At 41.7% G+C, this 21923-nt stretch overlaps 1 protein-coding gene across 2 annotated transcripts; it reads left to right on the forward strand.

Annotated features, from left to right (window-relative positions):
• Window positions 1-282: 282 nt before the first annotated feature.
• PA2G4 (proliferation-associated 2G4) lies at window positions 283-20328 on the forward strand. Of its 2 annotated transcripts, none has more exons than XM_084837384.1 (13): window positions 283-529; window positions 4058-4186; window positions 6934-7039; window positions 8163-8232; window positions 9457-9549; window positions 11149-11212; window positions 13647-13725; window positions 13946-14024; window positions 14315-14448; window positions 15073-15167; window positions 16519-16646; window positions 17695-17748; window positions 18338-20328. In XM_084837384.1, the coding sequence occupies exons 1-13, from the start codon at window positions 442-444 to the stop codon at window positions 18401-18403; spliced, it is 1185 nt and encodes a 394-aa protein (XP_084693510.1). In that variant the 5' UTR covers window positions 283-441; the 3' UTR covers window positions 18404-20328. The 2 variants fall into 2 exon arrangements, with proteins under 2 accessions (XP_084693510.1, XP_084693511.1); XM_084837385.1 differs by having other exon boundaries at window positions 283-500.
• Window positions 20329-21923: the final 1595 nt, after the last annotated feature.

Raw genomic sequence — 21923 nt, forward strand, 5'->3', positions numbered from 1 at the left:
CGTGAAACTATATCTTCCAGCCCGCGCCGGACGCGGAACAGACCAGGAGACACAACCAGAACAAGCGCCACGAGATGGGTTTGTGAGAAGGATCATGCGCCTGTAATTCCATCTGCAGCCATTAGGTGACGCCAGTTAAAGGCGCGGAACTTTGTTTACCGTTATGGTTTTCCCATCGTACCTCACGCCGCGTCGAGTTCTGACTAGACCCGGCCCCTGCGCCCGATGGGAGTTGTAGTTCTCTGCGGCTGAAGGAGGTGGACTCGCTTCCCAGCGTGCCGCGCGCAAAGCCCGCGCGCTCGCTCGCCTCCAGCCTGTCTCGCAGTCGGTCTTAGCGAGGCGGCGGCGGCGGCACCAGGAGCGACAACGACCACGAGCCGGTCGCGCGGTGGGCGAAGGGCTTGAGGCGAGGCAGCGGCGAAGACGCGGCCCAGTCCGGCCATGTCGGGCGAGGAGGAGGCGGCCGAGCTGACGATCGCGGAAGACGCGGTCGTGAACAAGTACAAGATGGGGGGAGAAATCGCCAACCGTGAGTGTGGCCCGCTGCTGCGGGAGCCGGGACCGGGCCTGTTCGCGGAGGGCGTCCGCGGAGCCTCCGGGGCGCGATGAGGCGTGTTGTCACGCAGGGCAGGAGCCCGGTGAGGGCAGGTTGCCTGGGGTGGGCCGGCGGGAGAGTGCACTCTGGCCGCTGGAGAGAGGTGGGGGGGTTGCTCGTGTCGTCTCTTGACTCCCAAAAGCGGGGCGGGGAGTTGACTGGTCGGTCGTCCAGGCATGGCTGAAATAGGACTGAGCGGGAGGAACCGGCGCAAGACCTTCCAGTTCCTACCTTGGGCTGAAGTTGAGCAGCTGTTGATGGGGGAGGGGGGGAACCACAGTTTCGAGTCTCCCTCCCCTCCCCATCCTTGGGGACGTGGGAGTTTTCCCCGAGAGTCGGGTTGTCCTTGGTAGGAAGAGAGGATAGTCGCCCTCGCACATGGTGCACTGTCGTTTATTCCCCCGCTGCCCCTCCATACCCGCCCCAATAAACTAAGACTCCTTAGGACAAATTTAGTACTATTATGAGCCTTATAAGTACATTGCCAGACATTGGGGTTGGCGGTGGGGGGGGGGGGGCGGAAGAAATTCATTCGCTTCTTCAACTCCCTTTCTTCAAAAAAAAAAAAATGAAAAGAAAAGAAAGAAAGGAAAGTATTTTTGTCCTCTTAAGTGTTTTGATTATTTGGGGGAGGGGAGAGAAAGAGTTGGTTTTCCATGACCTCCCTGGGGAATGGGGACGCCGTCCTCCAGGAACTGTACGGCACATGGTCTGCGACTTGCCATGTGCTGCTGGCGCTCTCTCTCGTTCACTAGTTTCCGACGTTCTGGCTTCCAGGTTTTCCCTTTTGTTTAAGGAAGAATTTCTGCTTCGGATCATATCACCTTTAAATCCACTGTACTCTAGGAAGTTGATGATTAGGCATGCTAGGGAAAGGGAATCCTCCTTTGCAGCTCAGCCATAAGCAGCCTGTGTTTAAGGATGTGGGGGAGGAGGCTTTCCCTTTAGCAAACCATATATATAGCACAGTTGACTTGTAGGCCTGAGTGGTTCCTGTGTGTGGGCAAGCACACACACACAGATTGGGTGTTCAAATACCTTGGCCTGCTGCATTAGATTTTACAATGCTGCATCAAGCTTACCATTTTTTCAATTTACCTTTGCTCTATCGAGGATGTTGGCCAGTAGCACCACCAGAAAGCATCTTGTTTAAAAATATGCTAGCCCCATTGACTGCTTAATGGGCGAGGGGTCCATGCTGTAATGTGTGGCTTCATGATTGAGAAATCCAAGTGCTCTATTCTATGTTTGGGATTTATATTGGGTAATTTATACCAAAGTAACCTACAGTCTTGTGCAAATTCTTTTTCTGGTTAAATTCAAAGGTTAAAGAGGCAGGAGACTTAACTCCGCAGATCCTGGCTTCATGTGGGCTTGCAGAGTGAACATGGGACAAAACTATCTTAATGCTCCTTCTCAGCTCTCTCTGTAAATGGGGTTAACTATCCACTCCTTTTCTTCTTCAGCAGACCTCTTAAGATAACATGAAGTTCATCATGAAACTGCTATAAAGGATGAAGGCTAAATATTTATAATTTGGGATCATATAACTAAAGATACAAATGCCTACCAGTTGTGTGTTAACTTGAATCCACTGATTTTGCAGGTTGAATGCAAAATGTGTTCCAGACAGAATAACTTGGATGATGTACCTATAACAGGAGAAAGTTACAATTTGGCATTTAAGTACTCACAAAATAGAAACGACTATATCAATTTAAAATTACCTTATGCCAGTTTAACACCTGTCTATCAGAAGCCATCCCAGACAAAAATATATTGTGCTACTTCAGGAAATTTTCAGGCTTGGATGAATCTTCAGAGAAGATAATTGCATAGTTGTGAGGAAGGCATCTTAATTAGATGAAATACACTTCTCGGCCCATGTTTCTGTTTGGCTCTCTTATGATCTACATAAGTTAAACAATTATATAAAAGGTGTGCTTTTTGATGAGGTGACTTTGTTGTAGGAGTAATTAAATAGCTAATAATGGGGCTACAGCTAGCACAGTGTTGTAAAGAAGCACACAAAAATTACTAGCCTGCAAAAAATTTACTAGCCTGTCAGAGGTGGGATGGAGAGCAGCATTTCTATGGTGGGTATGGGGGAAGTGGCTTCCCTCCTCCATCATCATGCTTTGTTTCTGTGCTGAGGACAGAGGAGGGACAGAATGCTCTGTCTCTCCTCCACTGGCTTACTCACACGCCTGCATGGAATTCCTGATCACCGAAAGCTACCAGGCTAAATTCAAGGCTGTAAGGTTGGGAAAACTACTGTAACCTAATCTGAGCCTGTGGGATAGAGTGGACTGTTAAGATTTCATTACCCAATGCACTTTTAATTTGGAGGTCTAAAAATATTATTAGAGATTTCACAGTCCCTAGATGATGTAGGTAAGAGTATTCTAATTCAGCAGTCACCAGTTTGCACAAAGATGGGATTTAATATACATTGAGTAGGCAGTTAATCTGGGAAGAGAACCCCAGAGTATCAAGGCCCTAGCACAGACTATTGGTCAGTGGCCTTATCTCCTTATCTTTCTCACTTGAGTAGTTTTGTGGACTTCATTACTTTACCCACTAGAAAAGACTTGCTCACAAATAGGCAGACTGGGAGGTTATTTCAACCTTTTAACAGCTTATACAACAACAAATGCATTATATATTTTGTGATGTGCCCTGGGACCAGTACCTGAAGACTCATAGAATTACAATGCACTTCAAATTAGTTGTACTATGTTTTTGTAGATACAGAAAATTATTCCCTAAAAACTCTAGAATGGCAGAATATATGTAAAGTTACTTGTTTACTAGTTACTAGTTTAAGTGGATGCTCAAAGCTAGCAAATCACTTTTCCTTCAAGTGGAAGGAAGCAGAGGAAAAGTTCTGAAGGTCAAACTGATGTCAACTCTAGCTCAAAGATAACATACATAAGAATTTTCAAAATCCATCATATTGGTCCTTTGTCCTTTTCAGTTCATTCCTAACCAAGTTTTACCACAAGCAAGTCTCACTGATTTCAGTGGTACTTTCTTCCAAGTATGTATGCTTAAAATGGCACCTTTTGTTAATTCTGCAGCTTACTGTACTGCATCTGTAAACTTTTGAGTAGAAAGAAAGGTGGGAAGGTCCACTTTTCTATTGGACTTCTTTTTTTAAATAGCCCCTGCAACGGGGGCATGTAAAAACAGGTAGATGGTTGACAGTGTAAGAGCCCCTTTGGCTCAACACTTTTTGTGTCTGTGTGCCTGTCATAAAGACTGACATAATAAAATAAATATCTCAAAGCTTAAAATTAATTTTGTGCTTCTAACACTTACTTCAAGGTGGACAGAAAATGAGCCATGGATGTCAAGGGTTTCTCTAATGACTTCCATTCTGTGCTACATAGAGTGACATAGCTTCATGCAACTATAAAGTGTATTAAAATATTCAGTTTGAAATTTTGTATTGAACTGCAGGAGTCCTGCGTACTGTGGTAGAGGCAGCTAAATCCGGAGTTTCTGTTCTCAGCTTATGTGAGAAAGGGGATCTCATGATCATGGAAGAGACCGGCAAAATCTTTAAAAAAGAGAAAGATATGAAGAAAGGTATCATACAGCTTTGCAACTTTATTTTTAATATACAAGGTCATACTTCACCATTTAAATTACATTCATTATTGAATGTGCTTAAATGTACAGAGATGTAGTTGGACAGATGGGAGAGAGGCAGCAAAAAAGTGGGAGGTGGGGTTACTGCCACCAACAAACCCAACCTACATCTTACGCTATGAATTGCTGCAGATGGTTCTTAAGCTGCTTACAGGCCTGTACTAGTTGTTTTCTTTTCTGGAGTTGAATTTACCATTCTCATTCACACTGATCAATTATACTTCTGAACACCAGACATTCCATTGTTGCCAACTTTGAACTTCTTTTTAAGTCTTGCCTGTAACACAAGGGAAGGTGTCACGCAAACCCTGCTCACATTTCTGGGAGTTCATGGTATCTTGTTTACTGGAAGGGTGAAGATTAGAATTATTTTTGTTCTGTACAAAAGGGACTGATTTAATACTGAGGCACCCAACATAGCATTTTCTTTCCTCTTTTCTTCTTGGGACTCATGTACCTTGAAGCATTACAGAGTTTTAAAAAGTTGATATAAAAACCAACCTGCATCGATTTGCTTTGGGACTTCAGAGTGGAATAAAATAGCTGTTATCAGTTTTGGAGACATCAAATTACTCTTTAGATGTTTGTAGCATTATCTGAATGATGTTTACTCAGAAGTAAACAGAAATGAGGTTCATGGTGTCTTGACTGTAGCCAGTACCTTGGATGGGTTTGCTTTGTCATATGTGCAAAAAAGGCAAATGCTATTTTGGGCTGCATTCATAGAAGCATCGCTTCCAAATCCCGGGAAGTACTAGTTCCCCTCTACTCAGCACTGGTTAGGCCTCATCTGGAGTACTGTGTCCAGTTCTGGGCACCACACTTTAAGAAGGATGCAGACAAGCTGGAGAGGGTTCAAAGGAGGGCAACAAAGATGATCAGGGGACTGGAAACAAAGCCCTATGAAGAGAGACTGAAAGAACTGGGCATGTTTAGCCTTGAGAAGAGAAGACTGAGGGGAGATATGATAGCACTCTTCAAGTACTTGAAAGGTTGTCACAGAGAAGAAGGCCAGGATCTCTTCTTGATCATCCCAGAGTGCAGGACACGGAATAATGGGCTCAAGTTACAGGAAGCCAGATTCCGACTGAACATCAGGAAAAACTTCCTGAGTGTCAGAGCAATACGGCAATGGAACCAATTACCTGGGGAGGTGGTGGGCTCTCCCACACTGGAGGCCTTCAAGACGAGGCTGGACAGCCATTTGTCAGGGATGCTCTGACTTGGATTCCTGCATTGAGCAGGGGGTTGGACTCGATGGCCTTGTAGGCCCCTTCCAACCCTACTATTCTATGATTCTATGATTCTATGTGATCATTGGCCCAGCAGCATCCACATCAGTATCTTCACAAGAAGCGTACATCTTAAATTTACATAGCAACTTAAATGTTAAGCACTATAGTTTTTTCCATATTTCACAAAATTAATGATCAGTAACACGGATTAGAGAAGTGGGCAGGAATCTATGAAGAGTAGTAGAATAACAATCAGGGTTTTTAAAATCTGAAGCTAGGTACTGATTTACAGCTGTAATTCTATTCTCAACTTTTTATTCTTCACAGTCCTTTTGGATTGTATGGAAGTGATACTGAGATCTCTAAAACATTTCTTTTGGGGTCCTATTTTGTTGCTGTGCACCATTGCCATGCATGATAGTTAAAAATTGGTGGTGAACTTAAGCTTGTGTTCAGCACTGCAAGAGGAGTTCTAAAGACATATTGCAATCTTTAGTCCTGTGCATGTTTAGACAGAAAAAAGTCCTAGCCAATCATGCTAGCTGGGGAATGCTGGGAATTGAAGGACTTTTTTCTGTCTAAATACACATAGGATTGTGCCCTTAGGCTGCAATCCTGTACCCAGTTACTTGGGAGTAAGCCCCATTGAACACAAAGGGACTTCCTTCTGAGTAAACATGCATAGGATTACACTGTCAAAGTGATTGAGTTTGCTTTGCCTCTTGACTGAGGGGTGGTTCTATCAGCAGCATTGTAATCTTTGGAAAATGATGATTATGGAAAGTAGCTATGTTACTGCATGGAAGAGTGGTTCATGTTCCATCAGCTATTTCAGGTCACACCTTAGGTGTCTCCCTCTAGACATTAACCAACTAGACAAGCCCAACTCATTTTAAATTGAAGAAGCTGCTAAAGTTGCAAGACAGGTTGGTGCAGCTGTAGCAGTCATTTTACACTGACAGCCCATGAGTAATTTGAGGGTTGTTTCCCCCTCCAACAAGCCATGCCATCCAGGTTCAAACACTTAAGCCACACCCAGATGGGTGATTGGGCAAATGGTGTCCAGTGTGCGGCGTGGTTTAAACAAACCACCATGGCTTGTTCGACCCACGGTGATGGTGCAAACCAGGTCACAGTGTGGGCAGAAAAAGCGCAGCAAGCCAAACTGGCAGTTTTGGGACTGATGTAGTCTTGGAATTATATAGGGTGACTTGTATTCTAAATCCAAAGTGCTGATTTTGTGACCTGGGATAATGGCCTTCCTGCCTAGAGACCCATATTATTCATGTATTTCTGTCCTGCTTTTGTTTTATTTTTGTATATATAAAAGCACTATATAATATGAAATCTAGTCACATTAAAACTGCACACAGTAAAATTTGAAGTGGAGTGGATAACTGTTACAGGGCTTGTATATATGATCTCACCACTGCTCCCTTTTTTGTGTAGGTATTGCCTTCCCCACAAGTATATCGGTAAATAACTGTGTCTGTCACTTCTCCCCCTTGAAGAGTGACCAGGATTACATCCTCAAAGATGGTGATTTGGTCAAAATGTAAGCATCTGAGTTAATTTTCTTGGGTTGTCTATTGGCTTGCTAACTTCCACTCTCAGCTGCATACGTTAAACTACTGAGCAGGCTGTATGTGGTGCAACCTCTGAGATACTTCTGTGGGTCCAGAATTACATTGTTGGTACAGGGTATGTATCTGGTTTTTTGGTGCAGTTGGGTGTCTCTTTTTTGGTGCAGTTGGGAGACAAGACAACATTAGATGGTTCTGTCCTGCTTGTCAGGTAGAGATTGTTGCTTTAGGTGCTGTGCAGAGATGTAAAAATTTCTGGAAATTTGGGGCCATGGAAGAAACTCAGTAAATTTTTAGTTGTCTGAATAAATTAGAACTACATTAAATGACTGCTACAGCATCAGAAACACAGGACTCTATAGAACAAAACCCAAGCTGTCAAGAATGCACATTTACTGTCAATGCACAATGGTGACTCTGCTCACATGTTGGGAAACTGAGCATAAATGTCTGTCAGTAAAATATACTTTAGATCAATAATTTTAATAAGGAATGAAGGAACTAACTATGCTGGGAATCTTACAGAGAAGATTAAATATTTTTCCCCATGGCTTCATTATTTCCAGATATTTTACATATCTAGTCTTTCTATTGGTTAGTACTTGGATGGGTGACCGCCTGGGAATCAGGCTTCCTGCATTGAGCAGGAGTTTGGACTCGATGGTCTTGTAGGACCCTTCGAACCCTACTATTCTATGATTCTATAAAAGTGTTCTTATTACATGGTTTTCAGAAATCATTTTCAGGGGGGGCAGGGAGTAAAAGCTGGGTAACAGTATATAAATACTTTCTCTTAAATTCTAAAATAAAATATTTCATAATCCAGAGCTGTTCAGTTTTTCCAATTGGGAAGGAGGGAAGCAAAAACAGTCCTCAGGGGAAAAAATAATTTTTTTCCTAATGTTCCCATTTTTTTCCAGGCCTTCAGATCTCTAGTGCTGTGTTGCAAACTGTTGCTTTTATTGTAGTGGTTTTATAGGGTTGAGATGTTGGAGACAAGGGTCTTGTAAGCAGAGTATTTAAAGCCTCGGAAGTTACAAAGGTTTTCTTGTTGCTATCTGTGGATTAAACCTGTTACCCCTCTTTGTGTTGCAGTGACCTGGGTGTCCATGTTGATGGCTTCATAGCAAATGTAGCACACAGTTTTGTCACTGATGCATTGAAGGTAAATCTCTTGCATGTAGCTTTGAGAAATCATGTCCACATGCTTCTTTCAAGGCAGAACAGGTCCAGGAGAGGGAGTAAGCATCATCCTTAAGTAGAACCAGCTTGCAAATAACTCTTTGCAGCAGCAGGTACTAAGAAGGAACTTTTAAAAATTTGGACAACGTTTCTAAAACAACGTAATGCAAAAATATTACTTGGATGTCTTATTTCTTATGAATATTCACTGGAAGTTAGTTGCTTGAGGTAGTGGGTCTTTGCACCTGAATTTCTTAGGTGCTTTGGAAATACAATGCAGTAATGGCAAGTCTGAGCAAATGACATCTCAAACCAGTCCAGCTGCTATGCCTGAATTAACACTGTTCTGGGTACGTAAAATAATGGCTTTCAAATGTGGATTTGCTAGAATTTCATATTGCTTTAAGGACTGTTTTTCCCAGCAGTATTCTTGTGTGATGCTTAATGCTGGGGATGGTGATCTGTGTCATTGCCAAGAAAGGTATCAGCCCTATTGATTAGTTACATTGGGTGCTGTACTTTAATGTATAGCTTTTAAGAAGCATATCCTATTCAGTTTGGCCAAGATTGTCAGCTAAGCAAAATTCTAAGTCATTAAAACCATGGCTTTTCAAAATGAGCAAGGCAAAAGATGTTAGTGAATAATAGAAGACTAAATTCTAGGTAATGTTGTGTTTTTAAAACATATCTTTTGAGTCTCCACTCAATACAACTACATGCTTATGTTCTGATACCTCTCCAAACAATCTGATGCGGACATCTGCAATGTGGATTACTGTCTCAGCTGCTTGTCAGTTGGATTTCTTTAAGCATTGCTAGTACTAATTTAGCACCTAAGGCAGAACAGAGAAAAAATAACTTGCGGATGTTAAAATGTTGTGCAAATCCCATGTGGCAAAATACTTGGAGCATAATCCAGTAGAACATAATGCACATTAAAGTTCTATTGATTCCAGTGGGAAAGATGTAGGCATGGCCTAAACATTCCCACAAATCAGTGGGACAAAAGTGCTTAATATCAGCCATATTATGTCCTCAACGTTCTGTGCAGTTGTACTTTGTCTTCAGTATTTGTCAGTGAGAAAGTTCTGGCGTAACTTTTTTCCCCTTTGGTAGTGTGAGTGTGAGTGTGTGTGTGTGTGTGTGTGCGCGCGCGCGTGCGTGCGTGTATGTGTATAAATGGTTAATTTTTCTCCTACCCTTCTAGGAAACTCCAGTGACAGGTCGCAAAGCTGATGTCATCAAAGCTGCTCACCTCTGTGCTGAAGCTGCCCTGCGCTTGGTCAAGCCTGGAAACCAGGTAATAATAGAGGCTTACTTTTCATATGGGTTTGTTGCATCAAATTGCAGGAGGTGACCAAGGATCATGCGCACAAATCTGAGCCTGAACTTACTTTGAATGTATACTTGAACAATTCTTAGCTTACTCTAGGAGGAGCTGTTAGCTGCGTGGGCAATCTGCAGGCAGCTGACCCTAGAAATGAGAGCTTCTCTCTCAAATCAGTGGTGAGGCCTTCTGGAGTATATTACTGTGGCTTTCAGGCTGTAAAGGCTTTTAGGAGCCCAGGCAACATTTGAGCCTATGCTTGTGAAAATATAGTAGCTACTGTGTTTTCATTAGTCTTTCTGTAGATGGCTGAAAGTTCTTGAGTTCTTCAAAACATGGTACAAATATTTGGCACCCAAGCAAATGTTTATACACTCTCCCTTGAAATTGTTGTTGGACTGAAGCTTTGCTTCTCCCATTTAATAAATCCATCCCTGTCCCCTAATTTATGCTGATCTCAGGCAGTGGGCCAGTTCACACGATCACCGCAGCCCACTGTGGCTTATTTAAGCCACGGTGGGTTGCGGTGCGTGCTGGCAGCCATTGTGAATATTCAAGCAGTGGTGAGTGGTTGCTGCAGCTTATGACGCCCGAACCCAGCGAGGCTGGATTGTTGCTGTGGTTACGATAAGCCCCACTGCCTGCTGCAGCTTGAATATTTACAATGGCTGCTGGCACATGCCGCAACCCACCATGGCTTAAATAAGCCAGGATGGACTGCGGCAATTGTGCGAACCAGGCCAGTGTTTCTGTGGTTAGCTTCTGGAAATGGGAAATTCTAAGGTTTATTTTCTTTTTCTGTCATTGATTTCATTCATCTCTTATCTCGCTTATATAACTCATATAATCATTTTAATGACAGTCCATTTTTTTCGAGCTTCTCTCTATTGCATTGTAAATTGTGTATGAAAATATACATGTGCTATGATGCCTTTCATACTGGATTATTTGGACTGTTCGTAATGCCGGATAATTGTATTATAGCCTTGGCATTTATAGTTTTGTGTGTGTGTGTGTGCATGCAGGGTAGGGAGGAAATTCATGTACAATGTTCTAGTTCTCCACAATAATAGCCAGTGTAGGAGCCATTGAACTGGAAATGGACTTGCTTACAGAAAATTCACTGCAGAATATTATTTTATTCTATTTTATCAATTTATATACTGCTTACCATATCAAAATATATCTCTGAGCTTTTTAAAGAAACAGATTAAAATACATCATAATAAATACGAAGACTCATAAGTTAAAATGTTTAAAATCAAAGCTAAAAGCTCAATACTAAGCAGATTGATTGGGCAATACAATCATTCAGGGAAGGCTTAGAGGAAGAGATGGGTCTTTAAAGGCCATAGTTGATGCCTCCCAAATGCGGGGGGGTGGGGTGAGGGGCAATTCCATAAAGTGGGTGGCACCACAGAGAAGGCCTTCTTTCAGATTGCCACCAGATGGCAATCTGCAGGTTGCAATACCGCCACCAAGGCCTCCTCTGATTATCTTAGTGGTTACACAGGTCTGTGTTGTGGAAGACCAAATGGCAATTAAATGCCCATATTTACTCCATTCCAACAGAATTCACAAGTAACAGACGCCTGGAACAAGATCGCTCACTCATTTAACTGCACACCAATTGAAGGTAAGCAGTAGCTGATTGAAGAATGAACTAATCCAGAACAGGAATAGAATAAGATTTGTCATAAGTAATGATCCTTGACCTGTACAGCTTGAATTTTTGGGAGTTAATAGTTATTGTGAGTGACAGCATGTCAGCTTTAGATGCCTTAATTGCATTGGTGCAACACACTTTCAAAGAATTATTCCAGTTGATCCCTTTTTGTGGTCTTAGAATGCTTTTTCAGTCACTGAACAAATAACTTCTGTACTTAAATCCTGTTCTTTTGGATAGTAGGGTTGTCTGCTTAATTTGGGGATCACAGTTCAGAGTTGGGGATGTTTGTAAAATGCTTTGGGAAGTTTCTTAGAAACCACGATAGGTAGGCATGGTGTCAAGTCGAATCCCCTCAAGCTGCTAACTGTATTTTCTCTGTGGCACTGGCCTTAGCTGAATACTAAAAGTCACCTTAGGTAGCAATTCAGCAAAGCAAGCCCAAGATGGTGGGAGTGGGGTGGCAGTATCAAAAATGGATAATGGGAATGGATTTTGGCATACATTCCATGATGGTGATGTCAGAGAAATACAGTTTTTTAGTCATGCAAGTGTTAGAAAAGTGTTCTTGACCACTTATCACTTAAACTTTTGATATAATCTCATTGGGCTAATCTGTCAGTTTACTGCAAAGAATTACGTTTTCAGGGTTAGGCTATTCTTCCCATGTGATCTCTTGTAGACTTATTGTGTTCCTTCCGAAGTAGAAAAAATGTCAGCAGTACAGTAGGAAGTAGCTGTTCATGCTGTCAAGGGAATCTTAAGCAGCCATTCTTTGGGAAATATTCAAGTGCTATAATCATCCAGTCACTGGTGGTAGCATAAGAATTCTGTTTATGAAACTAAACAGAGCTCTCTTCTGTCTAGGGCAGTCAAACTTTATTCCTCCACCACCCCCGACAGACACGTGCTCATGCACACACACGCACACACAGTAGCTGTCTCCAAGTAAAGATGCTATTTCCTTGCTCGTGGATTGCCATGTGGAGGGTAGACAAGAGATGGGTTTCCCTGGAATTAATCTTTAAGATTGAGGTCATGCAGCAAAGCAAAAAGGGATGCTTCACCATGTACTGAACTAGACTGAGGCAGAGGGTGGTATGGGGAGGGGAATATATAGCCATCAAAATTGAAAAATTGCTCTAGGCAAGTCATGTGCCTCTGGAGAGACAGGTAGGAATGCTTTGTATGGTGGCACTTGATGTTAGAAGTCCCTGCACAACTACTTGACTCAGAGTTTCAGACATAAAATGAAAAGGCCTTTCTAAAAAAGCCAAGTTAAATGTGTTATCTTGTTTAAGGACATATTTAGCACTTCTTAAACTTTCTTCTGGGCTAGACCTGCACAACACAAGAATCGTGGACTGGTTGTAGGCCCACCCTGGACTCTTTGTGGTCTCTAAGGAAATTCCAACACCTATTGTTTGTGGTCTGGTCCTGGCCCTGAAGAAATATATGCTGCTTCATAGGCCCATCAACAGCAGGAATGGGGATGGGAGAATGCCTGCATTATGTTCATGTTGCTTCTCTCACTGGATTCAGAGGCACACAGTGGAGTTAGTGCCAGTTTTTCCAGCCTCTTGCAATCACCCAGCTGTGCTACACAGCCTGCCTGTGAATGAGACCCTCTGGCAGATTTGCATACTGCATTTTTAGGTGTGCATCTAAAATGAGTGGGCGATTTGTGGCCCTCCAGATGTTTTGGCCTACAACTCTCATCAGCCCTAGCCAGCATAGCCAGTGGTGAAGGATGATGGGAGTTGTAAGCCAAAATGTCTGAAGGGCCACAAGTTGCCCACCCCCATTTTAGATTAAGAAAAATGTATGATATGAATGAGACAGATGTGTTTAGAAACAAGCCCATCATAACGGTGAATATAATCAGAGTGCAAGGGCTGGCTGCAGCTGCCTGCCAAGTGTACACTCAGTTGCAAAACGGTATTGCCATTTAATGTGTAGGAAGGCTCTTAGCATGAGAACTGCTGGAGGAGTGAATGCCTTACATGCTTTTAGGTGTAGCAGGGAGCAATATATGCAAGAAGATGGAAGGGGCACAGAAACAGCATTAAAAAAGCTACTTAGGGGCTTTTCTGCAGTAGATGTGGTGACGTGGCTATTTTATTAATAACAGTATAGAGCAGTCGAGTCTCAAGATGACCCTTGAAAGATTACAAGGACTTATATGGCTGGTTGTAAGCAGTCAGAGTATCACATTTTTCTACATCAACTGTAAACTTGAAGCTTTGGTTTCTTAATGAACAGACTCTGACCTTTGGGCAAAGGATAAGCAGTGTCTTTGATCTTAGTTTTTGATTTTAAAAAATGCAGTGCTATGGAAGGTCAGCAGCAAGTCACACTGGCTACTCTGCCGCACCAGTGCTAATAGATACCCTTATCTTGACAGGGATGCTATCACACCAGCTAAAGCAGCATGTGATAGATGGAGAGAAGACCATCATCCAGAACCCGACAGACCAGCAAAGGTATGTCTGTGTGTCTGGAATTGATGCCAAGCTGAGCTCAGTAAGAGAAGATGAAATGCAGATTTGTGTTCTTGGCATTGTGTACTGGGAGTACAGGTCTATTGTAAGATGAAATGGAACCCAAGACTTTGAATTATTAGCTTTTTTCATATAGACTCCCAAACAGTGTCCGGATGGAGGTGCTCTTCTGTTTCATGTCTCTGTACTTGTGTCAATCTAGAAAGGACCATGAAAAAGCAGAGTTTGAGGTCCATGAAGTTTACGCCATTGATGTTCTCATCAGCACTGGAGAAGGAAAAGTAAGTGTGCTTGCTTCATACCTGTTCTGTAAGTGGGTGCCCTACAAGATTGGCAACTTGATCTAAATCAATGGCAGGGATATTCTCTTCCAGGCTCGATCACACAGTGTGATGTCTCAAAAAAGAGACTTAGATTGGGGAAGTCTCTGTATAATCACAACTGTATTCCAAAAACTTCTCTACCCCGTCTTTCTTATTTGTAAACTTCCTTGTCTCATGACTTTTTGACATGTGAGTAAAACTTGATATTATGCTGCTAAAATTGTCTTAAATCACTTTCATGTCTTTAGGCTAAGGATGCTGGGCAGAGAACTACAATTTACAAAAGGGACCCTTCCAAGCAGTATGGCTTGAAAATGAAAACTTCCCGTGCCTTTTTCAGCGAGGTGGAGAGACGCTTTGATGCTATGCCATTCACTCTCAGGTACTCCATGTTTTCTGATGCATTTGCACAGGCATTTGGCATCAGGGATTCCACTTGGCTCCTCAGCTGTTGAATGATTCTTACTAATGCGATGAGTGTCTGCTGCATGTATTGGAAAGGGAATGTTCTGGGTTACCTTACCCTTTCTAGTTCTACTTTGCAGATTGCTGGCCCTGCACTGTAGCTAATAAGCAAGACAGTGTATACTCTGTGCCAAAGAAGTCTGAATCTTATGCAAACAGAATCTGAATTCTGAAACCTAAATAAATGATGCAAGTTAAGCACACTGACATGTGTTTGACTTATTTTGTATAATCCTAGTTTTGCTAACTGTGGAGAGTATAGGGAGCTATGCAGGACACTGGAAGTCATATTTAGTTCCCCATTTGGCTCGTGAGATTCATCAAGCATTGTTCATACACTCTTCCAACTAAACTTTGCTGCCGCAAGGGTTAGAGAAGAGATTCCTAGGAAGCTGAATTCTGTACCCAGTACTATGTTCTGTACTTTGTTTATATTTTGATTCTGCTGCTCTTATGAAAATGGTAATACGCTATTTAGTAACTAAAAGAATGCTGAAAGGCTTGTTCTTGGGTTCTTAATCCATTTTTCTGTTCCATACAGGGCATTTGAGGATGAAAAGAAGGCCAGGATGGGCGTAGTAGAATGTGCCAAACATGAGCTGCTCCAGCCTTTTAATGTCCTTTATGAGAAGGAAGGTGAGCACTTGTGGCTGAATATCAGAGCATTTTTTGTCTTGCTTTGGGACTATACAATTGGCTTCTAAGACTAGTTGCTGTGCACTATTTTGCTTTTAGAGCAGAGGTGGGAAACCTGTGGCCCTCCAGATGTTGAATTGCAACTCTTATCATCCCTGACTATTGGCCATGCTGAGTGGGCTGATGGGAGTTGGAGTCGTAACAAAATCTGGAGGACCACAGGTTCACCACCACACTTTAGAAAGCTGCATTGATACAATTTTCTATTGCCTCAATATATTCTTTGTTGAGAGAATTCATCTTAGCTGCTGGATTTCATTTTAGAAGGGAATTATTATTTCAAATTCAGCAGACGTGCATGATAGCAGTAACTGCAGCACCTGTGCCTACTGGTTGGACTATATTTCTGAGAAATTTGTGGGCTTGTGGTTGGAGACTTGGATTAGCATTTGGGGTCACTTGCACAGGTCCAAAAATGTGCTTGCTGGTGGCAAGCATAGCTCTTACTGTGACAAATGTTTTTGTGATGAGGGCAACCTGAAAGTTGGGCAGGGGTCCATCTCTGGCCTCATGCTAGGCTTTGGAGGCAGAGACTGCAGTGAGACTTCTTTGTGCTTTACAGTCCTTCTGAAATCCAGTGAAACTGCAGATGTGTATCTCCCAAGCCAGGGAGAAGGGCGAGGGGCTTGTTTCTGCAGCTGTGCTGGATTTTGGAGGAGTTTCAAGCAGCAAGACTTCTTGCTGCTCCTGAACAATTCTGAAGCTCACTACAGCCTTGGAGGAGTGTGAGGCTGTGTCAAGGGAAGAGGCAAAATTGATGGTGACCACAGGACTCTTCGGACTCCTGGTCACTTTCAGTGATATCTCAGTACAACAAGAGGCTTGCTGCTCCTTGATGAGAACCTGCATGGTAATGCTGCCTGAAAATGCTCAGATACAGTTTGACATAAGCTGAAGAGAGAAGGAACTCTCGCTCTCATTAAATTAGTACCTCATTCCCATTCTTGTAACAGATGTTACAATGATGAAAGATGAAAGGAGCAGTCAACGAGATGCCTCGCTTAGTCCAGTTGAATAGCAACGTTTTTAAAAACGGTGTGTGTGTGTGTGTGTGTTTTGTTTTGCTTAAGAAAAGGGATTTCTCTCCCCTTTCTCTCCACCATTGCATTTCTCTTCTCCCCATTATCCCGTCTTTCAGTAGGGCTGGGAGGGGCCTATAAGACCTTCGAGTCGAACCCCCAACTCTTGCTTCTTGATGTACATTCTTTTTTCATGTGTGTTTGTCACAGACTTTATAATGGCAGTTGCCTAATGTTTTGATCTATTACTGATCTTTCCTTTTCCCCTCCAGGAGAGTTTGTTGCCCAGTTTAAGTTCACGGTGCTTTTAATGCCCAATGGTCCCATGAGGATAACCAGTGGGCCCTTTGAGCCTGAACTCTACAAATCAGAATTTGAAGTGCAAGATGCAGAACTGAAGGTCAGTGCTATGACAGTGTTTTTCATACAAGTATCAAAATCACAGGAACAATTTTAGTTGAGAGAATTGTTTGAGCTTCCTGTTCCCAGTTTAAACAGAATGCAATAAAAATTAATAGTTACTCCCAGTACTTGTTTGTCTAAATCAGGGATGGGCAACTTGTTGTTGGACTGCAACTCCCATCAAACCTAGCCCGCATAGCCAGTGGTGAGGGATGATGGGAGTTGCAGTCCAACGATATCTGGAGGGCCACAAGTTCACCCTTTGAGTGAACTAAAGAAGCAGATCTAAGGGAGCAGGGCCAAAGTTTTGGGCTTGAACTGCATTTTAAGGTGTCTTGAGGATGGCTTGGAAGGAAGCAGAACAACTTATTAAAATAGTATTTCTAGGAATATAAACAAAGTGCAGCAATCATATCTGTATTGCACTGGAATTAGTATAACTGTAATACTTTTCCTTAACCCAGTCAAGAGAGATGATGGGCAAAAGCCTTGCCTCACAGGGCAAATTCTTGTCTATGTATTTGTGTATGTAAATGCTTGAGGCATGTGGTCAGGTGAGACATGTTCAAGCTGTTTGTGCCTTCTTCCTGTAGTGTTGGCCTCTCCTGTAGAGCTAGTAAAGGTTTTCTTTGGCTGTGAATTGTAATCAGGTATAAGAACAAGGTGAGTAAATTCCTAGAAAACAGTTTTGAATTAAAACCAGGATTTTGAAGGCCTTTACTTAAGTGTTATTAGTATTTGTCTGTCTAAGCATCTCTTTTGTTTCTAGTTTAAGCTGGGCAGTTCTATAAGTAATAACAGACTGTGTTTTATCTAGAGACACTGAGTCTCCCAGACTTGCCTGGTCTTGGCTACTGTTGAGTAATTATTGCAAACAGGTGAAAATTGAAGTAGTTGGCTCCAAAGGATGCACAGCTCGGCTCCATGAGAGGCTTTGTCAATCCCAATAAGTGCCAAGAATTCTAGGGCTGACAACGATTTTCTCTTTTTTTGGTCTTGGAGCAGAGAGAATCGCATTCTAGGTATTTTTTTCCCTTCTCTTTCAGGCACTTCTACAGAGCTCAGCAAGTCGTAAGGCCCAGAAAAAGAAGAAAAAGAAGGTGACTTGTTTGTGGGTGTGGCCATCTCATGTGTGTTGGCCATTTCGTGTGTTGCCAATGAGACCCCAAATCATTATGTTTATGTCTTGGATCTTCCTAAATAGGATGTGATTCTTTGACCTGGGCCTAAATTCATTGTAATTGCAGTATATAATATAGTATAATCCCGTTGTACTTAATTTATCAAAATGACCTGGAGGACGTCAGGAGTGTGATAACTGCAGGAGAAATGGGTGCTGTTACTTTATATTGAGCTAAATAGTGAATCTACAATACACTGGGGTTCTGGAGGGTTCACTCCAAAAAAAATCTACCTCGTGATCTTAGGTAGAGTTCTATACAGGAGAAGTTTTAAGAGACTTTGATCTGCAGAATTTTAATGCCAGCCATACAAGGAAAAAACCCAACTTTATTTAGGTTCAGGATCGCCGTGAAGGATAAAATTGCCTTTTTAAACTTAACCCAGAAAACTTAGTGCAGGATCTAAAAGCAGACAGGATTTCTGCAAACTTATTTTCCTATGTGCTAAAGTATTTAACTACAGTTTCAAACACCTGGCCAATGTCACTGACTCTCTTTGTTCCTCTAGGCCTCTAAGAATGCTGAGAACGCCACAACAGGGGAAACAGCAGAAGAGAATGAGACTGGTGACTGAATGGCTCTGACTTCCTCTGCATAGCACCTGATTCTTTCTCTCACATGCCCCCACTCAAAACAAGAGAAACAAATACCCCTTAATGGCTGTTTGTCTCATAGGACCAAATGACAAATAGCCTGGACTTCCCACAGAGTGCAACCAGCCGTGACTGACTTTGCCACTGAGGGAGGAGTCTCTTGGCCACTTCAGAATACTCTTAAAAGTGTGAAATAATAAAATCAGGAGTAAAAACTAGTCTAAAGCCAATCTTTCTAGCCTTTGATACTACTTGTGCTCATTAGAGGTGAGCAAATACAGTTCTGAGCAAGAGAGGGAGCTTTCCTCTAGCTCCCACACCCCACACACTTTCGTTCCCTTTTACAGGTACTCTGATTTCTCTGAAAAATCCTTTGGCATATTTCCCCAACTAACTGTTTGAACATGCAAAGATTCCATCTTGGGTTTAGAATTGCATTACATGCAATTAGTATCACTTGCATGACCCCTTGCCGTTTTGATCTTTGGTCTATTATTCCCCTAGGACATTTTTTAGGTTTCTTTTTTTGTGTTTGTCTTTTTAACCCTCAACATTGTGTTTTTAAAGTGGCGGGAAGCTGGTTTAAAGATCATTCTTTGTGTAGACAGTGTCATTTTATGTCTACAGACTTTTCATTTCTTTTAATCCATTTATATGATACTTTTTAAAAAATCACCCCAGTGCAAAAATGTTAATCATCTTGTAAAACTCTTCCCAAGACCCAGAGGCAATAAAACTGATCTACAGGAGTCCACCAGCTCTCAGTGGAGGCTTTATAACATTTTATTCATTTGCATTTACCTATCCCGCATGCACTTGCTTTCCATGGACTAAAACTTGCCACTGCCCTAGTTGATACTCTGTGTAAAGCAGGATTTTTCAGAAGAATCCCCTCCATGCATCTTTTTTACATGGATGAATGAAATGCTACAAAAGTGGTTGGACCTGGAATAAACGCCATTTGTGGGAATCTCTTTTCTATAGTACGTCTTTTTAAATTGTCCAATTGAATTGTATATGATTGTGTGGGATTTTTTTTTCTATTGTATTCTAAACCAGGCCGTGTCCAGGCACTTACTGTAGCTGAACTGATGCCTGTAAAACTTTGTAAGGAGGGAGAGCACTTCTGCTCTCTGGTAGGCAAAGTCTTTCTGACCAATATATCTGGAGTTTAATATTTAAAAAACCTTACAGTTATTACCAAAGTGTGAGTCTGTAAAAGGAAATAAACAAGTGTCATTTTTCTGAAAAATATTTTCCATCACTCTTTGTAAACTTTCTACTTTAATTTCTAGTCTGTTCTCTTGCTGTTTTGTAAAACTCGCTTTTAGCGCTGAGTTTGGGAAGTAAAATGGGGAACATGTTGAGTGGAGGCTGAATCGTATGGAAGTAATGAGCTTGGAGGATCATGCACAAAACTTGCAATTAACTGCCAGTTTAGTTTTAAACTGCTCCCAATTGTTAACCATGAACTTAAGGGAAAGTGGGGAAAACACAACTTGTTCCTAACAAGGAACATTTTAGCATTTATAAGTAATACGTTTTCTTACTGCCCTTCCAAAAAGGAAAGGCTAAGTTCAGCCACATTACCAGTTTATAAACCACTAAGAATTGCTGGCGGTTTATTTAATTTTCTATCTTTATTTTGAAACTTTAAAGCAATTGTATCTCTTGATTTAAAAAATGCAGTTGGAAATTTTGGAAGAAAATTCCCACAAACTGTTCTGTAACTTGATTTTTTTTCCAAATAAAATTGATTAGTGACACCTATGGATAGATGAATGGGTCTGCTATGTTGAAGGGGTGGATGGATCTGAAATCTTGAATCTTTGTATGAATGAGAAAACAGATTTTTATGCATTTAATAGTAATGTTGAATGAGGAATTTTTTTTTATAAAAGTTTGAATACTCTGACTTCCTAACTACTGGATTCTTACCAGTTCTGGATATCCAGAAGTAGCTAAAAGTCTCCAGGAGTGCTGTTTTTTTGGCTAGTGAGTCCCTTAATATGCTCTTAAGGATGAGAAGCTATCATGAAGAAATTCTTACCCTAATGAAATGTGTGCTCTTCATACAGGATGAATGAGGCTTTAGTATTGGCCTGCATTCCATCAAAAAGCAGTGTAGATTTCTTCACCTTTTTAGCAGGGTGAAATTATAAGATAGCTTCTCTTGGCACCTGCCCTCCAATACGGTATCGTATGTTCTGAAGTTCAGAAACGTCTTGCTGTTTGCTTTAAGTAGGAGAGACAGTTCCTTGAATTCTGTCATTAATAGGATATAGTCAGCATGGTGAACCCACGTGAGAGAGTGTTTAGTGGAACTGGTTCTCTGCTTTGTCCAATTTTGTTACTAAAAAAATCTGTACCTTGATCCCATGATCTGCCATATGGCAGCAGTAAAGACTTGCTATATTTTCAGCACAGATAGACGCTGTGTACTGCTACACCTGCCCAGCAGTAGCTGTTGATACAGCTGTACCAGGCAAGGGAATGTCACATAACCATTTATTAACTCTGTCATCTTACATCATTTTGCCAAGTGATGAAAATAATTTTACTACTTGCCTGTTTCTCTGGACATCTGATCAAAACAGCATTTTCTTTGTCAGAGCTGCATTAATCCTAGTGCTTACCTGTGCAACAGCCTCCTCTCTGTTTCTCCAATCTAGTCCTCCTATCCACACTTACCACTACTTTGACCTTATACATTTTGAGTTCAGCAATGCACTGTACACCTGTTCAACTAGCTCTTAATGCACATTGAATAAAACGTGTTAGCTAGGTATTTGTAGCTCTGATAATATATAGATATTAAGGTACCTTTATGATTCTTGAGTATAATGCAGTTTAGTGAACTATTGCAGATTGGGAAGGATATGCTTTCAAAAGCTCCCAAACTTTGTTCTGTTCTGGGGTCTCAAATCAACCTCATCCATGTCAGTACTGTGACCAGTAATCATATTTTCAAGCTCTTCAACTGGTGTGGATTAGAAATGCACACATTACATTTGTTTCACACACTTTATTTTCATTAGGTTTCAACCAATTATGTTATAGATAAAGGATGCAGGAGAGGTCATGCAATATTATTTCTTGGCTCCCTTCCACATGTTCTAAAAGAATAGATGCAATAACTTCATTATGAGCCTTCTCAGGTGACCCAACATCTGTAAGACTACCTACCCTTTAGCCAATTCTTTTGTTAGGTGGGACCCACTAAGTTCAGAGGTCTAAACTTGTTAAATTTACATACTTGTTGCATGCATTCTGATATTACCTTGAATTGATTTGCATTGCCTTTGAGGGGCTCGCTTGGGTTCCAGTGGGTTTACTTACAGAGATGTTCTGTGAGTAAAGCCTGAGCTTTTGTTTTTATTTTTTAGAGATCATCTGGGGAAGGTGGTCACTTGAATATCATTAAGTTTACACTTAGTGTTGAATGAAATGAAGATCCACTTTTTTTTTTAAATTGTGTGGATGATGGGATTCTGCCTTACT

The sequence above is a fragment of the Heloderma suspectum genome, chromosome 2 (genome assembly GCF_057233095.1).
Source record: "Heloderma suspectum isolate Gila_16-S chromosome 2, 16-S_ref, whole genome shotgun sequence".
Classification (NCBI taxonomy): domain Eukaryota; kingdom Metazoa; phylum Chordata; class Lepidosauria; order Squamata; family Helodermatidae; genus Heloderma; species Heloderma suspectum.

What these genes read in the sequence shown, in the direction of transcription:
- PA2G4 (XM_084837384.1), top strand. Translation starts at nt 442, where the DNA reads ATGTCGGGCGAGGAGGAGGCGGCCGAGCTGACGATCGCGGAAGACGCG. An exon ending in GATGGTGATTTGGTCAAAAT is followed by an intron (nt 7,040 to 8,162) that starts GTAAGCATCTGA and finishes TTTGTGTTGCAG; the next exon opens with TGACCTGGGTGTCCATGTTG. An exon ending in TGTCCTTTATGAGAAGGAAG is followed by an intron (nt 15,168 to 16,518) that starts GTGAGCACTTGT and finishes TTTCCCCTCCAG; the next exon opens with GAGAGTTTGTTGCCCAGTTT.